At 40.5% G+C, this 25,979-nt stretch overlaps 1 protein-coding gene across 3 annotated transcripts in view; it reads right to left on the reverse strand.

Moving 5' to 3' along the window:
• Cdkal1 (CDK5 regulatory subunit associated protein 1 like 1) overlaps positions 1-25,979 on the reverse strand; it is a 549,403-nt gene that overhangs the window by 312,791 nt on the left and 210,633 nt on the right. For all 3 annotated transcript variants that reach the window (XM_013349127.2, XM_026783099.1, XM_013349128.1), the window contains one exon: positions 14,598-14,701. In XM_013349127.2, the coding sequence (XP_013204581.2) occupies positions 14,598-14,701 (104 nt within the window). The remainder of the gene's footprint in view (positions 1-14,597; positions 14,702-25,979) is intronic.

Raw genomic sequence — 25,979 nt, forward strand, 5'->3', positions numbered from 1 at the left:
GAAAACTGAGCAGTCCCATGGGTAAACATATGATATCATGAATTAGCTGACCTGCATTTGAGTAAGATCTGGTTTCACCCAAAATGTATCCTGCCAAAATTCTCTGTTTTTCTCTTTTTCTACAGTGTCCTGGGTACAGCTACCATTCTGGAGGAACATATGATTCAGTACTCTGATATTTTATTGAAAAAAATGAAATATCCTATACTATAACTTTAAAGCAAGTTCTAGTTAGAAACTTGTCATTGTTGGTTTTAATATTCGAGCGTTCAGAGACAATTCAGAATATAAACGGCATTGTCTTCATATCCCAAATCCTCTCCTTAAGAGGAATTCAGCAAACGTTTGTTAAAAAAACTAATAGTAGAAACAATTAAGCAAAGCATACGCACTGACCTCAGCTAATGTGCCATTTAAAAAATCATAATTCTCTTATAGTTATTCAAAGTATGCTATTTTAAAGGTCATCAATTTAAGTCAAGAAACATGCAATAAAATGCAAAATGCTAGGCAACCTGAGCAAAACACAGGTTTTCAAAATTTATACAAAGAGCTATTTTTCACATGGCTAAAATATTTATGAATTTACAAAAAGCATACATTACTTGAAAATCCAGTTCCAAAAATATTGCTGGATACATTTAAATGTTGGGTTAACCATGTTAGAGAAGCTATTTAAAAATCTTTATTCAATTTATTCTCCACTTAACACCAAGCCAAGCTCCTCCTACCTCCCCCTCTTTTTTACATAAACTAATTACATAGTGAATTACATATGAAAGTCAGTGCAATCATAACTAAAGGTCAGACCATAGAATATAAGTTATTTCAAGTCTGAAAAATAAAGCCCAGATGTTACTACAGTGAATAAATATAGATATAAAAATGGAAATGAATTCACTTGGTAGAGTTTATAGCAACCCTTTTTTTCAAAGCGAAATGTCTTTTCTTTTAAAATGAGTTTCTCCAACAATTCCTATGTAAAAGATTATTGCCTTTGTTTCAAATATTCTGTCTTGCTATTATTTGTTTATGTCATATACATAGGTATATATTAATATTCACATGTATCCAATCCATGTCTTCTCCCCTAAATGACCTCACATCTATGAACAATCCTTTTTTTCCTTAGCAATCAAGGTGGCTATTTCTGCCAACCTGAGGATCCAGACATGTACAAGATTTATTGTGAGGTTTCCTACCTCTGGTTGCTAACTAAGGCTTCCAATCTCGTCATGAGAAACATCACAGCATGTAGCATGCACTCATTCCAAACAAATTGACTGAACATGCGATCAGTGAGCCCCTGGCAGCCTTCACTGCCACAGTGGTCAAATGGAAGGCATAAGTAGACCACTCTACATCTAGCAATCCCAGTCACCACAGATAAAAAAAAGAACTCTGTAAGACTGGGACAGACTGTACTGCTAAATGACATGAGACAGTGGCTGAAGAACAGCCATGAGACCAAGCGATGGAGGGCCAGGAAAATGTCATTCCCTAGGACCTTCTAAGGTCACAGTGGGTAGAATGGCACCTAAGACAACTTCTATCAGAATCAACTAGAAGCTTAAAAATGCAGGTCCTCCCTACACCAACCAGTACAGCATTCCCAAGTCAGCTAAATACCCAGGAAATCTGCATATACTGTACATTAGGGAAAATGTGCTTAAAGTCTGGTGTTTCTTCTTAAAAGGTAACCCAGGAACGGATATGTCAAACCATGCATATACATTAAAAACAAGTTTTAAGAGCACAAAGTGATTCTCAGGCAGTGGCTTGTTTTTTCAGGTCCTTTTCCTCCTTGCTCATTTCTTTGAGTTTAGTCAGATAAACCAAAGTATGTTTTCCACTATGTAAGAATGTAGTAAGGTTAGGATTATGGTTTTAAGAATTGCTGTCCTATCACCAGGAAGCGTGAAGGATGGAAAAAGCCCAAGCTCACAAAAGCAGCGACTCAACTCCAGTGTAAGGCATTGTGCCTACTGATAACAGTCGGGCGGAATTTTGTAGAGGATTTTGTCATTCTGATCAAGAACAGGATAGTTGCTGTTCGGCTTCCACGGCTGTTGGTTCGGTGATCTTAGGGAAGCCACTTATTCTCCCCTGCCTCAGTTTTCCCATCTGGAAGCGAGAAGTAAAGCATACTTAATAGGCAAGCACTGTGGGAGCTGGCAGAACAAAGCTGTGTCTGCGAGACTTGGAAGATCGTGACTACATGGTACCTTCCTGTTATTCGTGATCGAAAAAAAGGTGACAAAGAAAAAGGTCCTGGGACAACAAGACACTGGCAAGCAGCAAGCTGCATTCTTTACAACTCTTATCCTCCATTACTTCACTGTTTCCTCTAAAGTACACAGAGTTTACACTTTTTATCCTTTTCTTTGCTCACTGTTCTCTTCTGTTAAGTAGTGAGAATACCTGTTTAATTCATCATTGGATTCTAAAAATTTGGCATGACAGAGGCCGTATATTAGGCCCATAAAAAGATGTGCTGGATAAATAGATGATTACAATGATAATTTATAAATTCATAGGCTCCAGTGATGCTTTTCTCAAGGTAATGTGCTGCTTTCTTTCCAGAGTGGTCAGCTTCAGAAAGAAGAACAGGATTCTCCATCCTCCAAAAGGATGAACAAATAACCATGTTGCAAGGAAGTCACATTTAAGTCTTAACCTTTTTAATGAGATTATAATAAAATTACATTTCTCCCTTCTCTTTCCTCCCTCCAAAACCTCCTATATACCATTCCCTGCTTACCTTCAAAATCATGGCCTTATTTTCATTAATTATTACTGCATGCATATATGCATGACGAGGTTTCCATAAGTATCCCAGGCTGATCTGAAACGTGCCATACTCTGATCCATCCTCCTGAGTGCTAGGACTATAGGCAAGCGCCACCTAAAGTAGTATCTTACCAAACAGTCAATCATGTAAAAGCCACTGAGAAACCTTTCACAGAAAGAAGAGAAGGCTGTGAAGACAGAGCAGCCAGTAAAGTGCCTAAAGCAAAAGCATAATGCTCTGAGCTCGGGTCCCCAGTGCACCAGCAACACAGGAATTGTGCACGCTGGTGTGAGTCTACAACCCAAAACCAGGGAGGTGTGGATGAGAAGAGCCCTCGGAGCCACTGTCCAGCAGCCTAGACACATCAGTGAGCTACAGGTTCAAAGAAAGATTTCATCTCAAAAGATAGTAGAAGTATTTATGTATGTATATATTCTATACATATGTACTTAAGTGTGTACACAAACACAAAGTGACCAGGAGAGAACTGTTGCTTTGACTAAGGTGAGAAGAGGGTGGAGCCAGGGCTTGGGTCTCTGCTTTGTGTTTGTAGTTGAAGATGCTATCTCTCAGCTTCCTGCTGCATGATGGGTTCTTATCCTTTGGGAACCGTAAGGCAGAAGAAACTCTTATTTCTATAAGTTGCCTTAGTCATGGTGTCTTTTTACAGAAACAGAAAAGCAATTAATACAAGTCTAATTAGTTCACTAAAACTGATTAAGGGATTATTTCCATAATATAAGACATGTTTGTTTTATAAACCACGTTTAAAGGAGTTAACGGTCTCTTGATTCTGCTAATTATAAGAAATTCTGCTTTCAAAGAATCAACTCATCCTCATCAAAATACATGATATTTAAGGAAGAAAAATTTGGTAAAATTAAAAGCTAGGCATGGAAATGATCTAGGCATTGACTCACAAACTTGTGGAGTTTTAAACAGACATTTCACCCTAGTCTATTCAGACAGCTGTTACAATGGAATAAGTAATTTAAAAACAGCGTGTATTTATTACTCACAGGTCCAGAATGCTGGGAGGCCACAAAAAGGGGCCAGCAACTTCAGCGTCTGATGAAGGGAGATTAATGCTCTACTTCAGAGATGAGGCCTCTGGCTGCTTTCTCAAACATAGCAGGGTTTATGCGGCGAGTATCTGTCTCGGCCAGGCCTCACTTACAGGCATCACAACCATCTGTGCTCATGGACTAGTTACTCCCCAATACAACCTCCTAATAACATCATTAGGGATTTAACAGGAATAGGGATTCTCAGAGTTTACAAGCATTCAGACCAGAGCAAGTACCTGGCGGACCACCAGAATCTTTTGGAGTAGATTTGTGAAATCTGTAGTCTAAAAGTTCCCATAAAGAATGGACAACTGGTGCTATGATGCAAAATTCAAATTAAAGCTTGCATGTCATTAAAAGATGGGGTTTTAGGAGCAGGGAAGGCTTTAGGGGCTCCTTTTCCTTCGCTTCAATCACTAACTCCAGAGCAACAAGGTGCCATCAGAAATAGAAACTGGGCCCTATCAGACTGTCAGCAAATTCTGGACTGCCAGTTTTCAAAAATATAAATAAATAATTCTGTTCTTTGTAAACTACTGGGTTTGTGTTGTTTGTTTCACTTACAAGACAGGATCTTGCTGTATAGCTCTGGTTGGTTGGCTTGGAACTCACTGTGAAGACTAAGCTGACCTTGAACTCAGAGATCTACTTGCCTCTCTCTGTGCAGTGCTGGGATTAATGGTGTGTAGGACTGGAACTCCCTGGTACTTTGTATGTTTTTGTGATAGTGTCTTACTAAGTTGTCCAGTCTGGCTTTGAACTTTGAAATGCAAGTCATCCTCCCACCTCTGCCCTTACATAGATGGGACTGTAGATATCTACCACCACGTCTAGTAGTCTGTGGTATTTTATCGTAGCAGCACAACTGAATGAATACAGCAGGCCTAACATGGGAATAATAGAGCAGATTTACACCTATTATATGGGAAAATTCAGACCAGATTTTTGTCACTGCACATAAACAGTAAATTTCTTCATTATTTCACTGTTTTGATCAAATGGCGGCATTAGCTAATCAGGATACTTCCCCAAACAAAGCTGTGAGGTGTGGTTGTCATCACCACTTTCCTTTCAGGTAAAGTGTGGTGATTCATTCGAGGAAAACGCACAATACCAGGCTGACCACAAAGCTACTGGGTTATGAATGTGGCCAGACATTCACTCTTCAACCAAATCTAGAGTCCAAATTTATCCCGAGTTTAAAACTCACATGCATAGCTACTAACTCAACATTATTTACTTTCCTTAACTAGAAACTCAAAATATTAATAAAGTCATGCTAGCTTTCATGATTTGAAAGGAGTTATACGCACTGCCAGAGGAGAGAAAAGTTGTCTTCAAACTCTGCCCAGCAAATTAAATAACCTTGCCTGGCAAGACATGGTGCTGGTGCAGCAATGGTACAAATGTCATGGGAATCTTCCTGCTTGGTAGGAGACCTACTCCACAAGACGGAACTCATGCTTGGCACTATGGTGGGAGCCAAGAACCTGTGGCTAGACAGATCACGGAGCCTAGGAGAGCTCCTGCGTCTACTGTTCTGCTAAGACAACACAGTATAATGACCCTAAGGCTGTATTACATGCCTACACATTAGTGCAACTCTCCACGCTCATCCGAGAGTTACTTATTGCAGAAAATGGTGATTACTTCAAAGACCAACAACTGGCCAAGGTGTTGAGAGTAAGAGATTGCAGAGTGTTCTGCCCTAAATGGGGCATCTATATGCCTCCTCCTCCTCCTAAGGCGCAGGCGTCACTTCAGAAAAGGGATGGAAAAAAGAGATGGAGGCAGTGGAAATATCATAAGAAACTGGGTTTTCCAGATACAAAAGGGCAATCCCAGATGTGAATTCACAATGCTTGTGGCAGCACGCACAAGACTGTGCAATCACAAGCCAAACAAAAATCCCAGCATGGAGGGGGAGGGAGGGAGAAAAGGCCACTCCCATCTATGGAGCTACTGGCAATTCACAGCTGCCGTGAGAGGGAGACTCAGTTTCCTTTAAGGGTATAGCTCTGGAAGGTTGAATACATTCCAGCTACACACCCACACTCAAAAACATATGGACCACACAAGTTGAACCTACTGGCTTCTTAGTTAATTGTTGTTTGAGGGCACAAAGTTGGCTGGATAGAAAAGGGGGATTGGGTCTGTGAGAAGTTGAGGCAGGTGCAAATATAATCAAAGTACACTGTATGACATTCACAAAGAATTATTTTTTAAAAAAATAACTAACTGTAAGAATGTAGGGCAGTGGTAGAGCCTAGAGTTCTCAGGGCTCTGAGCTGGATCTCTACTACCACCTACACACACACACACACACGCACACGCACACGCACACGTGCACACACACACGCACACACGCAAGCACATGCGTGCAATGTGTAATTGTGTAATCACTCATTTCCTTAATCAATAAATCCATTTATTCATCAGCTTTCTCTTACTCAACTACATTGTCACTGTTGGATTTTCTAACCCTCTGGCTTCCACCCTCCTCTTGTTAATGCTATCAGAAATGACGCATTAAAGGGCATGTGCTTCCAAGTCTGTAACCTAAATCAAGCTTTTTCCTATATCACAAGCAGTAAGAAATGTGCTAGGACTGACCAAGAGATATAAAGAGCACATGGAGGGCAACAAATAAAAAGAGATACAGGAATTTATAACCTTTGCAGACAGCCAAGGTCCCACTAACAAACATTGTTTTTCATGTAGAAAATTGTGCTCACCGTACGTGACATTGTGTAAGGGTGTTTACGGCAATTTAATATCCACGGGAGCAGGAGAAGAAATTTAATAAGTTTTCAAATGAAATGAACTGACAGCCAGTGTGAGAAACTGCAGACTCTGCAGAACGAGCATGAGTGGTTGGCAGCCCAGAATAGTGCTTCTTCCCAGAAAACATCCCACGAAGGTCAGGTTCAAAAACCATCAGGTAACAGGATCGCTCTCACATCTTTCCAGGGCGGTTAGCATTCCCCTAAACAACCTTCCAGTCCAACTTACAGCTTTCAAAGTTTACCAAAAGTATCCCAGAAACAGAGCAGTCTCAATCCATGCCCCTGGGGAAATGTGTGTCCCACTGTCACCCAGGATAACTTGTAGAATGCTGTTAAGAATGTGCAAAACCAAAGCAATGTGTATTTATGTGCATTAGTGTGGAGTTAAGTGTGCATACCTGCTTCATAAAACAGTAGATACGTGGGAACTGTTAGCAAATGAGCCTCCACACTAACTTCTCAGCTGTAAATCTAGGAAAGCAGGAAAGCCATCACCACTAAACATCTGTGTCATAAAATCAACTCTGTATTCAATTAATTCACTAGATGAACACCTGAAGCCAAGGGGCATTTCTTGTTTGTTCTAAAATGGCTTTTCCACGCCACATTTTCCTTACAGGCCCCAAGCTATACATGGAATTACAGGAGGCATGATCATTTCTATGTGAGACACTCACCCAACATTTACAAGGCACAGATCAAACCCATACTTGCCACCAGATATGCTTGAACCTAACGTCTTCTACAAAAGGCACCAGGCACTAAACATACTCTCTTGAAAACATAGCTTTTCTGAGGCTTGAGCCTATGAGCAGAAATACAAACTGCTTGCAACAAATGCTCAAGAAATATGTGTTGAGTGAATAGAGCAGTAGCCATGTGGTTCCAATGGTCACTTTAACTCAGGACCACTCCGGGGTTTCTTTCTCATAGACGACTAGCGTAGTATAACCTCCAAGATCCCAAACGGTATCTTGGTTGTTAAGAGCCAGACATGACCATGGCTGATCACCCAGGGCTAGCAGGCAGCAAGATTTTACACAGAGACCATTGTTGAGTAGTCTGACTAGAAGGGATTGGCAGCGTTAAGGAAGTTGGAGACAGCCATAAAGGTTGCCAGTTTGCTGACACCACTCTAGATACTCAGGTATGTATCCAAACTCCAAAGGTTCTTCTGTAAATTTAAAAAAAAAAAAAAAAAAAAAAAAAAAAGGTCAATGAGCTCTTATCCTAAGACTTACTTCATGGTTCTGTATACTTTAATTTTCATCATTACAAAATCAGGCATAGTGCTATATGTCCAAATGCCAGCATTTTGACAGCAGAGGCAAGAGGATCAGAAGTACAAGATCGTCCCCGACTACATAGCAAGTTATAGGCCTGCTAAGGGCTAGGTGAGACCTTGCCTCAGTACTTCCCACTTGGTACTCTCTTCCGTAAACAAAGAGGAGTGCCTTGAAACACAGTCCATGTGGTTTTAATCTTTTTAATCCCTACACTGTGCAGAGTAAGTACTCAATAACTGTCAGCTGTGTCTTCGGACCTATCTGGACAATGATAAACGACCCGGGTGAGTCTTGCGACCCTACAAACAAGCACCTGTCTCACAGTACACTATAGATTTTGCCTTCGTGTGTTCATGAAACTATGAAACTTTCTCTTTCCCTGTTTTTCTAGACAGACCAGGATTCCCGGGTTAGTAAAATTATCTTGCGTTTTTCACAGAAAGCTGCTTTATGCCGCTTTCATTTTCATAGTTCATTACATATAATCATTTAATGTGGGGTACTTAAATTCCTTCTAGAGTTGACAATGTATAGCAAATTAATGTAATCTATAGGAGACATTTACTTGATTATTTTATTTGAATATTGCACAAATGAAAAGATAAGGAAATTAGATATTTAACTGCCACATAAATTAATAGAATGCCATTATTGGTCCCTTTTTGATACTGAGGCAAAATCATTATACAGTAATCATGACTAGAGGTGATAGTCAAATGGGGGCTTCATGTAAGCTCCACAACTGAGCAATTTGGATAATACAACAGAAAATCCAATATTGCTCCCAGCATTAACTACTCAACATTGCAGGAAGCAATGTCTCCTCTTTGCTTTTCACATTAAACTTAACCATAACAGGCTGTGTTCTTTGCCAGCCTTCGGCTCGGAATTTGATTTTTAAAATTTCAACAGTAATCCTGAAATCAAAAGGCATCAAAAAATTGTCTTCCTGTTCTGAATGCTTCATCATAATTTACATTATGTCTGTAACTGGTTAATGCCACTTACGTTGCGAGGGCTTTTCAGATTTATGAGGGCAGAAAGGGGTGGGGGCAGCAACACACAAATGAGATCTAGAAAGCACACGATAACTGTGAAAACAGCCCATCCATCATCCCCACGTTTTGATTCAGAGACAGAAATGGAAGGCACTGTTTCCACACCACTCACCCTGCACACACACAAAGGTTTTCTCCATCGAGAACACAACTGAAACTGATTGATTAGCTGCTGGAGAAAATCGATACAAATATCCTGGAAAACAGCAGCCTGGGAATGCAATCTGGCCCTGACAAAGTCCTGGTCACTACTCGACATGTTTTTCTAGATATCTAAAAATGCAGCTACAAGGAACCCAGCAATCCCAGCCCAGGGACCACAACTACAGCTAATCCCTATGATTTTATTAAAGAGAAAAAGAACCTTGACTCAGCAGGGGGGAGGTAGGGAGGACAATTTCCCAACACACAAATACAGACCTGTCTCAAAACTGAAAACCACTGAGAAAGTAAAAAGGGTCACTGGAAACCGCCTAGAAGACTAAAGTGGGTGTAAAAAAGAAAAGCAACTAAGAAACCAACTAAGTATGCACACACTTTATGTACGAGAGAAATGAAGGTAGATGTTTATGAGATAGAGTCTTGACTTCAACGCTGCCTTGTTCAGAAGTTAACAGGTGCCCATTCGGCAGGCGAATGGAGGAGGGGCAAATCCACACTCAGGAGCCATTTATCCAGAATGGTTCCCGGGCTCGTGCACTTTCTCTTCCGAGTACCACCTGCTTTTCAGTGGCCTGTAGTTATGCACATTCACTACAGAGACAGGAAATTGATTTTTTTATACACATGAAACATTTCATGAATATGCTACTAGGGAGAAATTACATACTTATCGTATGTTCTATTGCATAAGAGGAAACCTGGTTTCTAATCCTAGTCTACACAAGGTTGTTATTTTTTTTTTTAAAGAAAAATCATTTGTATTACTGGCACACAGAAGCCATTAAACAAAATTAGAAAAGGAAAGAAAGAAAAGGCCACAGAAACAGGTGGTGGTGGCACATCTCTGTAATTCTGGCACTCTGAGCAGAAGCAAGAAGACTGCTTCAGGGTTGAAGCCAGGCCTTATTGGCATAGCAAGCTCAGTGATCTAAACAGCAAGACCTTGTCTCAAAGGGGGGGGGGGGTGCCGAAAGAAAAGGAGGGAAAGGCAAGGGAGAGGAGAGGCAGGGAGGAGGGAAAGCACCATCGTAAGGACAGGAAATGTATCTGTACTGATAGCAGAGTTCACTGATAGCATACTTACATTTCTTCTTTGAGAAACTCGTCACAGACCCACGATTGCTGCCCATAGTGGGGTAAGCCTTCTAAATCATGGTAGAATGGTTATAGCTCAAAGACACACGAGTTATTAAAGAATAAACAAGACATAGAAATAAAAAGTGACATTTCTTCTATTATGCTGCCTGTGAGATTATCTTTTGTGATTTGAAAATGCAGACTTTAGAATACTATGTGACCCTAAGCTTCATGGTTCTTTGCAGAAACAAACAACGCTACCTAATCGTTGTGTGTATGGTGCCACCTTGCAAAGCTATGTCCTATGATGGGACAAAAAATTTACATTTTTCTAAATTAGAAAATGAAAAGTGACTTATCTATAGAGAATTTTCTCATAAAACACATTTTAAAGCAAAAATAAAGCCTGCGGTTGGATCACAGTCATTTACTTCTGTAACAGACGCTACAATGTTCTACCGAAATTCAGTTTCTCCTCTTGGATTCATTTGAAATGCCTTTACTGTAAGGAACATATCTACTTCATTCTTTTTCACACAGCCAGCAGCTTACACATGTCTAGAATTCTTACAACAGATAAAGCTAATTTGGCAGTGAGGAAAAACTGCAGCTTGGAGAGGTTGGACAGAGTTTCAACTCCAAACTGCCTACAGCAGCCCTCCTGCACACAGCGGTTCCCTTAGCAAGTAGAAGGGCCGCAGTGCTACAGGAACAAGGCCATAAGCCAGTCAAATGACTCAGCCACCTAAGACCCAGGGTCCCAGCTTCAATACTTAAGATACTGATACAAAGACAATAAGTTTGAAGCCTACAGTGCCAAAATCCAGTTGAGAATAAAAATAACACACAAATAAATAATGACAAAAATGGCACCATTTTCTGGAACTTTCTTCATAAGCAGCCACTAATTGCTGCTAATCTTGGATTAGCTGAGGCACTAACCCAGCCCTGCACAGCTGATACTACCAACTAACCAGAGAAGAAACTGCCTTGTGCTGCTCAGAAGAGAAATCAGATTGCTGAGCTGGAAGGAATTACAAAAGTTCCCTAACCAATTTCTAAAATTCATGTTTCCTTTTCTTAAATTACGTATGAAACATGAGTGGGTTCGTATAAAGTCATGATGCAATGCTATCAACAGTAAGGATCAATTATGAAGGAATGAAGATAATTCTTTACGCTTAAATAGCCATGTTGTTGTTTTATATTTTTCACCTTTTTTCAAGTGAAATGAGATAGGTTTTTAAAAGTCTGTGGAATTTCATAATGTTGAGAAGTACCGCCTCCTATAACTTATAATTAACAGTGGTTCATTACAGAATATTTAACCGTGCAAACATGTGTTGCATTTGTTTAATTATATAAAAAAAATATGCTGTGTTTGCAGACATTAAGGACCTCATTGAATAAATGGGACCTCCTGAGACTGAGAAGCTTCTGTAAAGCAAAGGACACTGTCGCTAAGACACAAAGGCAACCCACTGACTGGGAGAAGATCTTCACCAACCCCGCAACTGACAAAGGTCTGATCTCAAAAATATATAAAGCTCTCAAGAAACTAGACCATAAAAGGGTAATCAACCCAATTATAAAATGGGGCATTGAGCTGAACAGAGAATTCTCAGCAGAAGAAGTTCAAATGGCCAAAAGACACTTAAGGTCATGATCAACTTCCTTAGCGATTAGGGAAATGCAAATCAAGACAACTTTAAGATACCATCTTACACCTTTCAGAATGGCTAAAATAAAAAACACCAATGATAGCCTTTGCTAGAGAGGTTGTGGAGTAAGGGGTACACTCATCCATTGCTGGTTGCAAACTTGTGCAACCACTTTGGAAATCAGTGTGGTGGTTTCTCAGGAAATTCGGGATCAACCTACCCCTGGACCCAGCAATACCACTCTTGGGAATATACCCAAGAGATGCCCTATCATACAACAAAAGTATATGCTCAACTATGTTCATAGCAGCATTGTTTGTAATAGCCAGAACCTGGAAACAACCTAGATGCCCTTCAATGGAAGAATGGATGAAGAAAGTATGGAATATATACATATTAGAGTGCTATTCAGTAGTAAAAAACAAGGACTTCTTGAATTTTGCATACAAATGGATGGAAATAGAAAACACTATCCTGAGTGAGGTAAACCAGACCCAAAAAGAGGAACATGGGATGTACTCACTCATATTTGGTTTCTAGCCATAAACAAAGGACATTGAGCCTATAATTAGTGGTCCTAGAGAGGCTAAATAAGGAGAACCCAAAGAAAAACATATAGGCATCCTCCTGAATAGTAACCTTCATCACGCAATGAAAGGAGACAGAGACAGAGACTCACATTGGAGCACCTGACAGAAATCTCAAGGTCCAAATCAGGAGCAGAAGGAGAGAGAGCACGAGCAAGGAACTCAGGACCGCAAGGGGTGCACCCACATAACGAGACAATGGAGATGTTCTACTGGGAACTCACCAAGGCCAGCTGGCCTGGGTCTGGAAAAGCCTGGGATAAAACTGGACTCTCTGAACATAGCGGACAATGAGGACTACTGAGAACTCAAGAATAATGGCAATGGGTTTCTTTCCTACTGCACGCACTGGCTTTGTGGGAGCCTAGGCAGTTTGGATGCTCAACTTGCTAGACCTGAATGGAGGTGGGGGTTCCTTGGACTTCCCACAGGACAGCAAACCCTGAATGCTTTTCGGGGAGGGGGAGGGAAATGGGAGGCGGCGGCGGAGAAGAGACAGAAATCTTTAATAAATAAATAAATTATTAAAAAAATATGCTGTGTTTGTTTATGTTGTGGCATACTTGTTGAATTAAGTAAAGATGTGTTGCTGTTTAACCTTGCCTGCCAAAGGCACCTGATTCATCTAATAAACAGCTGAATGGCCAATAGCAAGACAGGAGGTATTGGTGGAACTTCCAGGCAGGGAAAGTAAGTAGGAGAAGGCATTCATTTAGGCGTGAGGATTAAAGAAAAGGAAAAGATGCTATAGGCCAGCCAGACATAGAGGGAGCAGGAAAGTAGGACATAGAGAATGAAAGAAAGGTAAAAAGCCCCGAGGGAAGACACAGATGATACAAACAGGTTACATTAGTTAAAAGAGCTAGCGGAACAAGTCTAAGCTAAGGTTGTTCATAATTAATAATAAAGCTCCAGGTCTTTATTTGGGAGCCGGTGGGCAGCCCAAAGAAAATTCCAACTATAGTGGTTGGTTCATAGATCAGACACACTTGATATCCTCATCATCAAACAGACACATGGAAAGGCAAGCACCAGCCAAAACTACCAGCCAAGATGACCAAGTGCATAGAGAAGGTTTCTATCCAAACGTGTGCCCCTTCTGAAAATTGCTTCCAGGAATCCTGCTGCAAAAAAGACAATCTCCATGGTTTCCCCAGAACAAACAAACAAAACTGACACAGAAAACACAGTGTAACCAAAGCCCAACAACCTCCCTTTGCTTCTTATCAGCACCTGTTGAATGTGAACACAGCAAAGGAGTAAGATAAAACAAATGGTTAAAAAGTTGGCTTTTATGTCAATAAATGAACCAAGGGTATGTTTTTCTCTATTATACGAAACATTCCAAATTCCTGTTGATGAGAGCTTTAAATAGACTGAATGAAGAAATGTGTTTGGAATGCAAACATTGTGACATTCAGGTTTAAGTGCTGATTGCAGTTTTCCAAGTTTCTTGCTAAAAGGAAAAGTACATTGCCAGTAACTATTAAGCCACAAGATGAGGAGACAACAGACATTCTGCATGTTGGGTGTAAAAACACACCATGTTATATAGACAGATTAAAAACAAAGAAAAAAGAGGAAGTTCATGGTTTAAGCAGTTATGTGTCAAAACAACCATGACTCATGTTAAAGATAAGCCTTGCTATTTGCCGAGGGCAGGACAGCCCAGACGAGCTGTTCTTCTCAGGGCTCTGGCCAGTGCCTCTACTCCCAGGACCCACAGCTGTGGATCTCATTCACCCCACAAAAGTCCGAACAAAATCCAGAGCTGAGTAGATGATGGCTGACTGACGGACTGACTGACTGACAGACTGACTGACTGATGACTGATTTCTTTCACTCATTCATCCCCTATTTTCCCTTTTCTATACCTAGATATGGGTAGTGCTGCAATGTGTTGTTTACCTGAGAGTGATTAACTGGAAAAGTCATACAGGACCATAATTAAAATAAACACAGCCTGGATATTAATCTGATACTATCCTCTGTTAGCTGAGGAGACACAATTGAGCTTCAGACAGCTAAAGAAACTTGAACCATTTTAAAAGCAGAATTGCCTAGAAGACGAATATGACGTCTTAAGGCGACTGACTTCACACATAATTCCAGAAACTCTTACCTTGAAAGGACTGCTTGGCTCTCTCTACAAGTTCATCAATGGGATAGCTGGCCAGGTTTCCTCTGGCATGTTTAGTTTTGCAGTAGGTACAAGCATTGAGACACCTGTTCAAATGGTAGCAATAAATGAGGCTCAAAAACTTAAAGTCGCGCATACATAAACTGACAGGCAAAACAAACAGTGCAGTGACATTTTAGTAACATTTGCTTAATTTATATGAGATACAAAATAAATTATCTACATGATTCATATTTAACCTCCATGAGGAGCACAGCTGATAATCCTTGTGACTTTTATCTGAAAGAGAATGATCACAGAAAGCCACAGATTATCCTCAACACACAAATGTACAAGCAAAGTTTATAAATATTTTAGATGATTAAACACATGTATCTATGCGAACCCAAGTTTATAAACCCCATGATTAATCAAAGGAAAGCCAACACAAAGCGCCTAGTTTTTGTAAACTACCAGTATTTATTTGGCCATCAAATAACTAGAAATTTTTTAGTATTACTTATATGCAGCTTTTAAGGAATATTAGCTTATCCACTGAACTTTTAAGTAAAGACTTAACATTAAATAAACAGGGAACAGCATTTTTATAAAAGTGGAGACTTTCGGAAAATTTCAGATTATTTTCCTCTCAAAGAAAAATATTAAGACGCTGCTGTGAGCATTTTGGGAGCTACACTGAAAGAGAAAACAAACAAGATGACAAGGGTACTGTGCAGATATTCATGGCCCGGCAGTGCTCAGGCAGGGGTAAGAAGTTACCTGTCCACACTAGAATAGTGGTTCTTTCAGTTTTGAAATACAATTTAAATAAAATTACTAAATAAAAGAAAATTTTTAATATATAAAAAGATAAAAATCTAAAAACACTGAACAAAATAGAAGTTGTCTGTCCTCAGTGATTCAGTATTCACTCTAAGGAACAAGGCCCTCAAAAGATCATTATTACACAAATGCTTTAAATTTTCATACTATAAAAAACAAAATTTGATAAATGTTACTAAGATGATTGTACTGGTATATAACTGTGAAAAATATATGAATCGCTCTCCTTAGTAGTTAAGCCAACAATAAGCTTGATGTCTGACAGTCGTGCATGTAATTCTAGGTAACAGAAACATGTACGCTTTGAAAGGTGTTTTACTATTTAACCAACCACTGATCGTGACGTTTCAACACTGTTCCTCCCAAGTACTTTACATTTAGTTTAACAATTGAGGGCCTTCTGCAATGTTAGAAAAATGATGCTTAGCTGTACTGTACAGAGAGGATAGCCCTTCTGTTCCCCCTGACTGAGGAGAAATGTTAGACTAGGCACACAGGAGCTCCTTTAGCCTTGTCTGTACAGTGGGGGTGGGGGATGGGGAGGTGCAGAGCATATTATCAACAATGTCCACCACACAGAATGGGAATCGACCTCAAAAAGTAAGACAAGTGAATAGCCCAAAGTTAGAGAACAGCTCAGGTTCAAATTCCACCGTGCTAGATGTCAACTCTATGTATGAATTTATGTCCTATAACAAATGTGCATCAGGCATCCCTGGGGTGGGGTGGTAGAGCTTTGTTTAGCAGAAATGAGGCTCTGGTTTCCACTTCCAGAATTCCAGTATCACAAACAAAAAACAAGCACCCAAAACAACAACAGAAAGCATCCTCACTACATATACATACACAGGAAGAAAGACGGTCCTCGTGCAGCTACCGGTACAGAGAAACTTTGGGTGACTGTCCAGGCAGCGAGATGTCTCTGTCATTTCTAGAGTTTGAAAGTTGCTTATTTCTTGTTTGCTTAGGTAATATTGTATCTTTCTGGAGTCTTTAATGGAGTTGAAGAAAAGTTAGTTATAGTTATAGTTTTCCTTAGTTATGATAAAGATAAAATAGATGCAAATATTGTAATTTTTACTTGATAACTGTTTTGTTATATGTAATTTTGCTATGTTAAAGTTAAAGCCTTCCTTTTTTTTTGTTTAAACAGAAAAAGGGGAAATGATGGAGGAAGGTCATTGGTTAAAAAAATAAAGAAACTGCTTGGCCCTCATAGGTTAGAACATAGGTGGGTGGAGTAAACAGAACAGAATGCTGGGAGGAAGAGGAAGTGAGCTCAGACTCGATAGCTCTCCTCACTGGGGCAGACGCGATGAAGCTCCGACCCAGGATGGACGTAGGCTAGAATCTTCCCGGTAAGCGCACCTTGGGGTGCTACACACATTATTAGAAATGGGCTAGTCCAGGTGTGAGAGCTAGCCGAGAAGAGGCTAGATATAACGGGCCAAGCAGTGTTTAAAAGAATACAATTTGTGTGTTGTTATTTCGGGGCATAAGCTAGCCGTGCGGGAGCCAGGCGGGATGAAAAGCAGGCCTGCAGCTCCATCAACACTCCTTTCTTTGTTCCGTCCAGATAAAGAACACTAGAAGCCCAAGGGTCATCTTGAGAGAAGCCACTAAGACCTCTGATTAGGGTTGCTCCTTATGGGATACCACATCAGAGGAAATGGTAGGGAAGGGAAAATGGGAAGAAGAAAGGAGAAAGTAGTGTTTAAAACAAAAGGCAGGTGAATTGATACAGGTAAACCGTGTAGAAAAGTTTTTACTGTTGGCCACTAGGGTGTTTTGTGCAACTAGTGTTAACACCAGGAACTGTATTAAGTTTAGATTACCAGGTGACAGGTATGTCAAACACTGCAGAAGAGATGCCCTGAGAATAGCCTGATTTAAAATTAACAAGAGCTAGTTCCAGGACAGGCTCCAAAGCTACAGAGAAACCCTGTCTCAAAAAAAAAAAAAAAAAAAAACCAAAAATAAAATAAAATAAAAGCAAATAATTACTCAATAATGGTAGAAGCACAGCCTCTCCACAAAAACCAGCCTATGAAAATGTGCTAAAAGTGGAAATAAGTAATATAACAAAACGTTCCTAGTAGTCAAAGGGGCCAGGAAATAGGAATCCTCCATTAGGAACGCAGAGTGCCCTTCTCTCGGCTGCTTCCCCAAGTTGTGGAGGAGGCATTTTCAGACCCTAAATTTTCAAAGCATAAGACAGATTCATCCTCATCTGTCAACACAAAAACAAAAGCTTACTAATGATAGGAACCTTAAACTTAACAATTCTAAAGTGCACACTTCTGGAAGCAAGCCACAACAGGACCAACTCGGGCAGCAGTCTTTGTCTAACTAATAGGAGGGGTCTGTTAGAGAGACAAAACACAGTGCCAAAGCAGAAAAGAATGAGTTTTTTGATGTTTCAAAACAGGTTTTTTCTTTCTTGAAGTCACCAGGACCTGTGCTGAGCAATAATTTCAACACTTCAAACCTCCTTTAAAATAAGGGAATTCATGATAGACCGTTTCAATTGTCCTTAAGCAATTAAACAACTGTCCAAGAGTAGGAACTCTTAGCCAGTTTCTTCAACTGTCAGAAAACAAAAGATCTTTGAAGGCTAACTGCTAAAAGCCAAAACCAAACTGAGGTAGCCACTGAGCTGCAAGGATGCAGGAAACCCTGCAAAAACCCTGGCTGTGGTGACAGAAGAGAAAGCCCAACACACCTACACATCTGTGAGCTGGCCGTTGGCCAAGAAACACTGACAGGCTCAAGAGCAGAGAGATTAGATTGAACTCAGCACTGCAAACCCTGAGCCTGGGAGAACATATGCAGTAGAATATTTTTAGACTACATAAACTAAACAAATGAAATAACAATAAAGGTTCAAAAATCATGATATTCCAAAAGATTGGAACACATGATAACATACTGACTCAATAATTAACAATGAGAAGCAAATGAAAACAAAGCCCAACAGCAGTCTTTTCAAAAACATTAGATACTATAAGTTCTGTAATAATTTAGAAACCATAGTCACACTCCAAAACATATCCCATATTATCTGTTTCTAATGAAGAGGGGACAGAGTGATAAACCTAATATGACTTAAGTTCCGCTTCTCCTTGTTTCTTGAGAATAAATTTGAATATGCAAAACATATTTGAGAATAAAGCATTAAGACTTAAGTATTAATTACTAAAATAGGGTATTGTAGTTGCTCCATCTACTTTAATCCTACCTTATTTTTAATCAGTTAGTAGAGTATAAAATCTTTTTAGAAACTTCAAGTGTAAGAAAACAATAAGCTCTCAGAGAGAGCTAAGTATTGGAAAAGCCACTTTACCTGGGCAAGAGCATTCTGTACTGACCTATCATCATGCAACAGAAAAAGAAAAATCCAAGAAACAAATTGTTCGCAGGATATAGGTTGAAACAGACCATGTTGGTAAACAGCACCAACTGTGCCTCCTCATTGGGATCTTAAAGGATTTTTCCAAGGGAAAAGGACCAAGTGTTTGAACTGTTAAGCAAACAGACGAGATGCTATCAGCAGAATGATGAAGTATTCAGGCAACAAAAAGATGCCTATTTGGCAAGGCTGAAACCCAAAGCAAAGGAAGATGGAGTGCCGGAAACACAGCAGAAGTGAGGCTGCAGAATCAGGAAGTCTTCAGCTTTCTGAAACCATCTCTCCCACCAGAGCAGATACCTTCCACACTCATCACTGACTCCCCAACTCCAAAAGGCTGAGTTTCTAGGATAACTCAGTATCATCTTCCATTGTGTCCTTTCCGGACTTCCCTCTCTTGTGTGCTAAAAATTACATTATACAGATTGCACCTCTGTTCCCCTTACCCCATCCCTATTATCTCCATTCTTTGCTTCAGATGGCTGAATTAATAGATTTTCACTCCCAAAGATTTCATCTCCGTTCCTTTTACCTGAAAGGATTATTCTTATGGCCAGTACCCATCAATACCCATAAAATTCAAGACCTTTAAAATGATTTCGGTAGGAATGGCATCTAATAACCACAAGAGAGGACTGCTGCAAGCTTGCCAGATATTAAGTTAGGCATTTTACATAATAAAGATGCAAGAGGCATTATCTGCATCTTTCATAAAGGAAACTGAAGCTCAAAGGAATTATAAAGTGTGCCCAAAGCTACACAGAGCCAAGTCAGACTCGATTTCTTCTTCCCTCTTTTCTTTCTTTGATACTGGACATCACACCCAAGACCTCAAATACTTTAAGCTTGTGCTATTATAACCCCAGTCCTAGACCCAATCCATCTCTTCAGAAATTCCCAAAACATGAACTGCATTCTGTACTGCTCTAATGACCTGAAAAATAACTCTCTGTAAGAATACAGACTAATTGTAAGAGCCTCTAAAAACCTCATAGTTGGAGTTGGTGAGATGCCTTCCTAAGTAAGAGCCCTTGCTGAACAACAATGGGGAATTTAAGTTCAAATCCTCAACACTTAATGTAAAAAGCTAGGTGTGGCCACCTGTGCAACTATAAACTAGACAGTGTGGCAGGGTGGAGACAGGAGGACTACTGAAGATTTGGGCACCAGCCTTGCTCCAGGTTCATGAAGGATACCGGCTCAGAGAAACAAGGAAGAGTCTTATAAAATAAGACACCTCCTCTTATTATACAGATCTACACTCCACACATATACACATATAAATAAAGACCTTGGAGTTGTCTTCAAAAGCATGTAGCAAGTTTTACCGTGGGCCACCACCTTTAACACAGACCTTGTACACCTCTAAAATACTAGCAATGATGCTTCTGGAGACTACACATCATCACTCTCATTCAGAGATGTGCTAAGCAGGAAAGTCCTCAGTAAGAGCTACATAGGGAGACAGAAGACACCATGTGTAGCAACAAGAACCTCCTCTAAAGTTAAACTAGCCTGTGCTGCCACTACAAGTTTTTAAACTACTTCTTTCATTGTTTGAGACTGCACCATATCCGCCTTCCTCTTCTTCCCTCTGAACTCTCCCGTATTTCCTTCATTGTTCTTTTTCAAACCCATGACCTCTTTTTTCATTAACTGTTGCTACACATGTACACACAAACATATATATGCATACATACATACACATGTGTGCACGCACGTGCACACACACATAAATAAGCAAGGCCAGCCTGCTCAGTATGTATGTATGTTCTCAGGGCTGACCATTCGGTATTAGATAACCAGTTGGTATGTCTTCACTAGAGCAGACCATTTTTCCCTTCCTCAGCTCTCCCCAGTTGTCTATAGTTCTTCGTGTAGGGTTGAAAGCTTGTGGGGTTTCCTTCATCCATGTTAGCAGGTATGTTGTCCTCATTGAGCTCATATTTAGGCAGACATGTTGGTGGGGCATGGGTATAGTTTCTGACATTCCCAGGAGACACAATCTCACAGCAAATTCCCTGTTCCTCCTGCCTCTGACAATCTCTCCACTCCTATTCCACAATGATTACTGAGCCTTAAAGGGAAATATAGGAGTTATTGCATATCCCTGCAATTTGAATGTTGTGGCTTTCTGTAATGGTCTCTGTCCATCAAAAGGAGAAGTTACATTATAACACTGGATGAGGACTACACTTATCTGTGGGTATTAGGACCCACCCACTATTACTATTGAAAAGAAAAAAAAAGCAAAATACAAAAATAAAATAATGCTAAAATACAAGTGTACACATATAGTTTCAAGACACTCATTATATTTTCATTACATTTCTTAACTCTCCAGAGACCAACATGGAACCAGCAAGGTCTCTGGAACCTATTTCTACAGAACATTCTTTATCATATCCCCAAGTTTGCCTTATAAGTCTAGAAAAACACAATGGAGTACTACACAGCAGAAAAAAATTAGATCATGACATTTGCAGGCAAATAGATGGAGCTAGAAAAGATTTTGAGTTAGGTAACCCAGACCCAGAAAGACAAATATCACATGTACTCACTCATCAGTGGTTTTTAAACATAAAGCAAAGAAAACCAGCCTAAAAATCGCAATCTCCAAAACCTAGAAGAAAATGAGGACCCTAAGAGAAACATACATTGGATCTAATCTACATGGGAAGTAGAAAAAAAAACAAGATCTCCTTAGTAAATTGGGAGCATGGGGGTAATGAGAGGGGTTGAAGGGGAGGAGAGAGGCAGGGAGGGGAGCAGAGAAAAATGTAGAGCTCAATTGCTGCAGGAAGGTGTATAGCTAACAACTACCTACCTACTGGGGCGTGCCTCATAGACTATTTAACTGGATATGGAAGCACATCCAGCCCTTTTCCTTTTTGCCTTTCCTCCCTGGATCCCGGTTTTGCTGGTTCAGTTTGTTTGGATCTCCTCTTTATCCATCGTTCATGCAGATAATCCTGATTTGTAAGTTTTATCTATTAATAAATACCTGCATAGTTCTTAGTTCTGAGCTAGTGTGGGATTCCTTTTATTAAACGCCAGACCTCTCCGCGTTCACTCTCAATTAAAAAAAAAAAAGTCTAGAAAAAATCTTCAGAATTTAAAATGCACAGGAAAAAATGGCAAGAAAACATCTCTGCTCAACTGAGTACTACCCTACTTAGCAAACATATCAACTGGTGAAGAATGAATATCACTCATAAGCATCAGAGATAATGCCAGGTGAGCTGTCCATGTTCTCTATGTGTAGCTCATGGCTTACTTCCTGGGAAGTGGTTTCATGACCACAGCAACAGCAACTATTGCCTGGAGCTGGAAGTTCTGGCTCACTGTTGCTGCTGTTCAGCCTCCCCAGTACCATATCTCATGCTGTTGGCCAGGAGTGGGACAGAAATTTGATGTGTGGTTCCTATGGAATGGCTAACACTTTCACATTCTTTCAAGAGTCTCAAGTCCAACAAAATCCTGAGGTCAATGGAATACTGTCACGCTTAAAAACAAGACACAAACACTCTTAAAATTTTTTCATGGAATAACTCAGGGCTGGGCATAGCAGAATGGTCAAATGCATGACTACACACACAAGAACATCTGTACACATACATGCACGCATGCGTGCACATGCACATATTGAGAGACAGAGACAGACTTTCCCACTTCTACCCAAAACTCTTGTTCTGTGTAATTGCTTGTTTGGGGCTTGGCTTTCTCTTTAGGTGCAAACACCTGGCCAGATTACTAGATTTACTGAAGATTAAGAATACAAACAGGACATGCTTCCATAAATACTTTCAGTGGTGGTCCTACTACATATGGTGGAGATAAACCTAATGATTAAGTGAGAAGCAGCATTTATTCCTTGTGAATTCCCAGCAAAGAATGCTGTTAAGTGAACAACACTTGATAGCTACACTCACAGATATTCTAAGGTCAACATAAAGGAAACAATCGCCAGCAAAGACTGACCCAGGGTTATGATGATCCCACTGAGCCGCATGCTAAACATACCAACCCAATGCTCTGAAGAACGTACCTCAAGCTACAGCTTTAAAGAAGAAACAGCTAGAACGACTGCCTTTGCCTCCTCTGCAGCTCTATAGCCTGATCTCTGCCAAGGTGAAATCCACAGGAAACACTGCTTGGAACTAAGTCTATACTATTTACTAGGTGCCCCATTTGGGCACCTATGATAAAAGCTATTGTTTTAACATGGGTCAAAACATCCTGAGAAAGACGGGAAATTGTTACATTTCAAGAGCATTGAAACAAGAAAAGCTTACTTCAGATACACGTCTAACAAGTAAGAATATAAAGTGTTGGGGGGGGGGGTAATTTCATGAGGAATAGAGATGAGGTCTTCAAACAGAAAACAGAAGACAAAGCCTAGCATGGATGCAGCATCCTGGCATTTACAGCTCAACATATACTCCAGGAGGACAAGGCTGAGAAAGAAATACTAAAAATTATAAACCTCAACTATTATCAAAACTCTGTCTCTACTTTCTGAACTGATGACATAAAGCAGAGCCAGGACACATACCATGACCAGAGAGACACAATGATGGTGAAGCTCTGGGCTGTCCAGACCCTGGCTAGCGCGCCGATAGCCCCAGGCACGAGAGACAAGGCATATGAGAAGAGTGCTTCCCTCTCAGGCCTTTGGTAGGAGCAGTTCTAGGGAAGGAGGTTAGGGTGAATTTTAAAAACACTCTCTCTGGGGCTGGAGAGATGGCTCAGGAACTAAGAAATCTAGCTGCTCTTGTAGATGACCCCAGATTTGGTTCCCAGTAACCTACATGGAACCTCACAACCATATGCAACTCCAGTTCCAGGGGGTCCAAACACCTGACCTCTGAGGGCACCGAACACACATGTGATGTACACATATACACAAAGGCAAACGGTCGTGCACACAAAAATAAAGAAATCGTTTTAATGACCCCATGGAGTAACTAATTCAATCATTTATAAAGACTGACAGTTTTAGAAATATTAAGTCTAGAAAAGGAAAAATATATCTCAGATAAGGGAAGTAAGTCAATTTAAGAACTCAAATGTTGGGATTAGAGTATATCTCCATGGTAGAGTATTTGCCAACCGTGCAAGAAACCGTGTTCATTTCCAGCACACTCTACATGGTGCTTTGTAAGAGATGTTCGCCATAGCATCAGGTATCTGAATAATTGTTGCTGAATTGGTGGTGGTGTTTAGGTAGGTCTAGGAGGTGTGGCCTTGCTGGAGGAAATACGTCATTGGAAGCAGGCTGGGGTTTCAAAGCCACACAACATCTGCAGTGTGCTCTCTTTAATACCTGCTGTGGGTCAAGATGTAAGCCCCCAGCTTTCTGCTCATGTCGCCAGGCCTTTGCTCTGCCATCATGGACGACTTTGAATCATAAGTCCAAAGAAAGCCTTTCTCCTGCAACTTGCCTTGGTTTTGGTGTTTTGTCTTAGTAAGCAAAAAGTAACAACACATAGAGACGGAAAAAACAAAAAAGCAAAAAACATTTTTGAGATTAGTCAGTTGGGAGGAACTTACTAGGAGGTGGTGACAATCCCTCTGTTTAAGGCTGACGCAGCTATCTGGTGGCAAGCAAGGCTGCAGTATGACAGACCTGGATCTCTCCTGCTCTATTTCTTTATTCAGGCATCTAATTCGACACAGCATAACCTCAGTTTCTGTTTCATTGCCTGAGTGGTGCTGCTTTTCCTTTTATCTATATATTATATATTTTATACAAACAGTTTTGTGATAGCATGTGAACACAGTACTGTTGGTAATATGATAATGGAATTCCTGCCCTTCAAAGAGGCTTCGTAAGAGATTCATCTGTTTGGTTTATTGCAAGGCTTTTCTTTTCCTGCTGCTAATTCCTGATTCTACCTTAAATCTTGAAGACATCTCCAAGAGAAGGACATAAGTTCCCTAACAATTCTGTCACAGAACATGCTGAAGTGGCCTCTTCTATCCTCTTTTTCCATCATTTACTTTGAAGACAGAAGCCTGAGGAAGCAAATTTGGTGTCTTTTCAATAACTGGCCCAATGAAAAGGCCAAGGGAAGGAAGTTGTTAACGCAAGGTTAAGGAAGCAGGGCCCCTGGTACACAGTGCATCTTCATCTGCTTTGGAGACATCCTGTGTTCTAGGGGTCCAAGCTCCACTGTTTAGGTGGGAGAAACTTGATGGTGAGGAGGCACAGGGGACCACAGCTGCATCCACTGAAGAGGTCCTTCGGCTGGAGTTTGGCAGTGGGGTAGGAAGTTCATTTCTGCTTCACGGGTATTGTGTTTCTTTTTTCCGAGACTCTCACGCCAATATTGATCTTCACCACGTCCATGCCTTCCTCTCCTTGCCCCAGTTCCTCCGGAACTCTCTCAAATCCATGACCACTGCTATCGTTTCCTACTACCCTTCCTTGAAAGTGAGAGCTCTAACTGTAACCACTGCTATGCTTGCTCCAGCATTACGGACAGACATGAATGAGGAGCTCTTTAACTAAACATTTCGTGACCATGAAGCATTACTACAGACCTGAGACAGGGACCAGGACCACCCTGAGATCCTGGGCTTGAACAGGATTTGACTGAGTATTCCTCTTCTGGAAGTGGTAGTGTGATATCTCTGAAGGCCATGTTTTACTAAGGAATGTGTGCAGGTGAGGGTGTTTAGGTGTGATACTGTCCAGTTCTTCCTTGTATGTCTGAGTGAGACTGTCACTAACCACCAGGTTTGAGTACTATCAACTCATTCTGGATTCTCACCGGTTTGGTGAAATTATCTGCATTGTGTCGATCTTAGTATTTGGAATTGCAGCTCTGTTAGCAGGGACTGGTAGGTACTAATCCTGGTTTCTCATCTGTTTCTTTCTCTTGTCCTCCTCGCTCTCTGGTCTAGACACATAACTCAGTCCTGTGTGCTCAAGCAATAAAATCACTTTAAACAAATAAATAAATAAAATGAAAGATTGTGTGGGGGCTGTAAAGTTATACTGAGATGTGTTTGGTTGTCTGAGAGAAATCTGGCCAGATTCCATCCAGGAATTAGTCTAACCCTTTTACAGAGAAAGAGAGAAGGGGAGGGAGGGAAGGAGGGAGGAAGGGAATGAGTGAGAGAGGGAG

The sequence above is a fragment of the Microtus ochrogaster genome, chromosome 16 (assembly GCF_000317375.1).
Source record: "Microtus ochrogaster isolate Prairie Vole_2 chromosome 16, MicOch1.0, whole genome shotgun sequence".
Classification (NCBI taxonomy): domain Eukaryota; kingdom Metazoa; phylum Chordata; class Mammalia; order Rodentia; family Cricetidae; genus Microtus; species Microtus ochrogaster.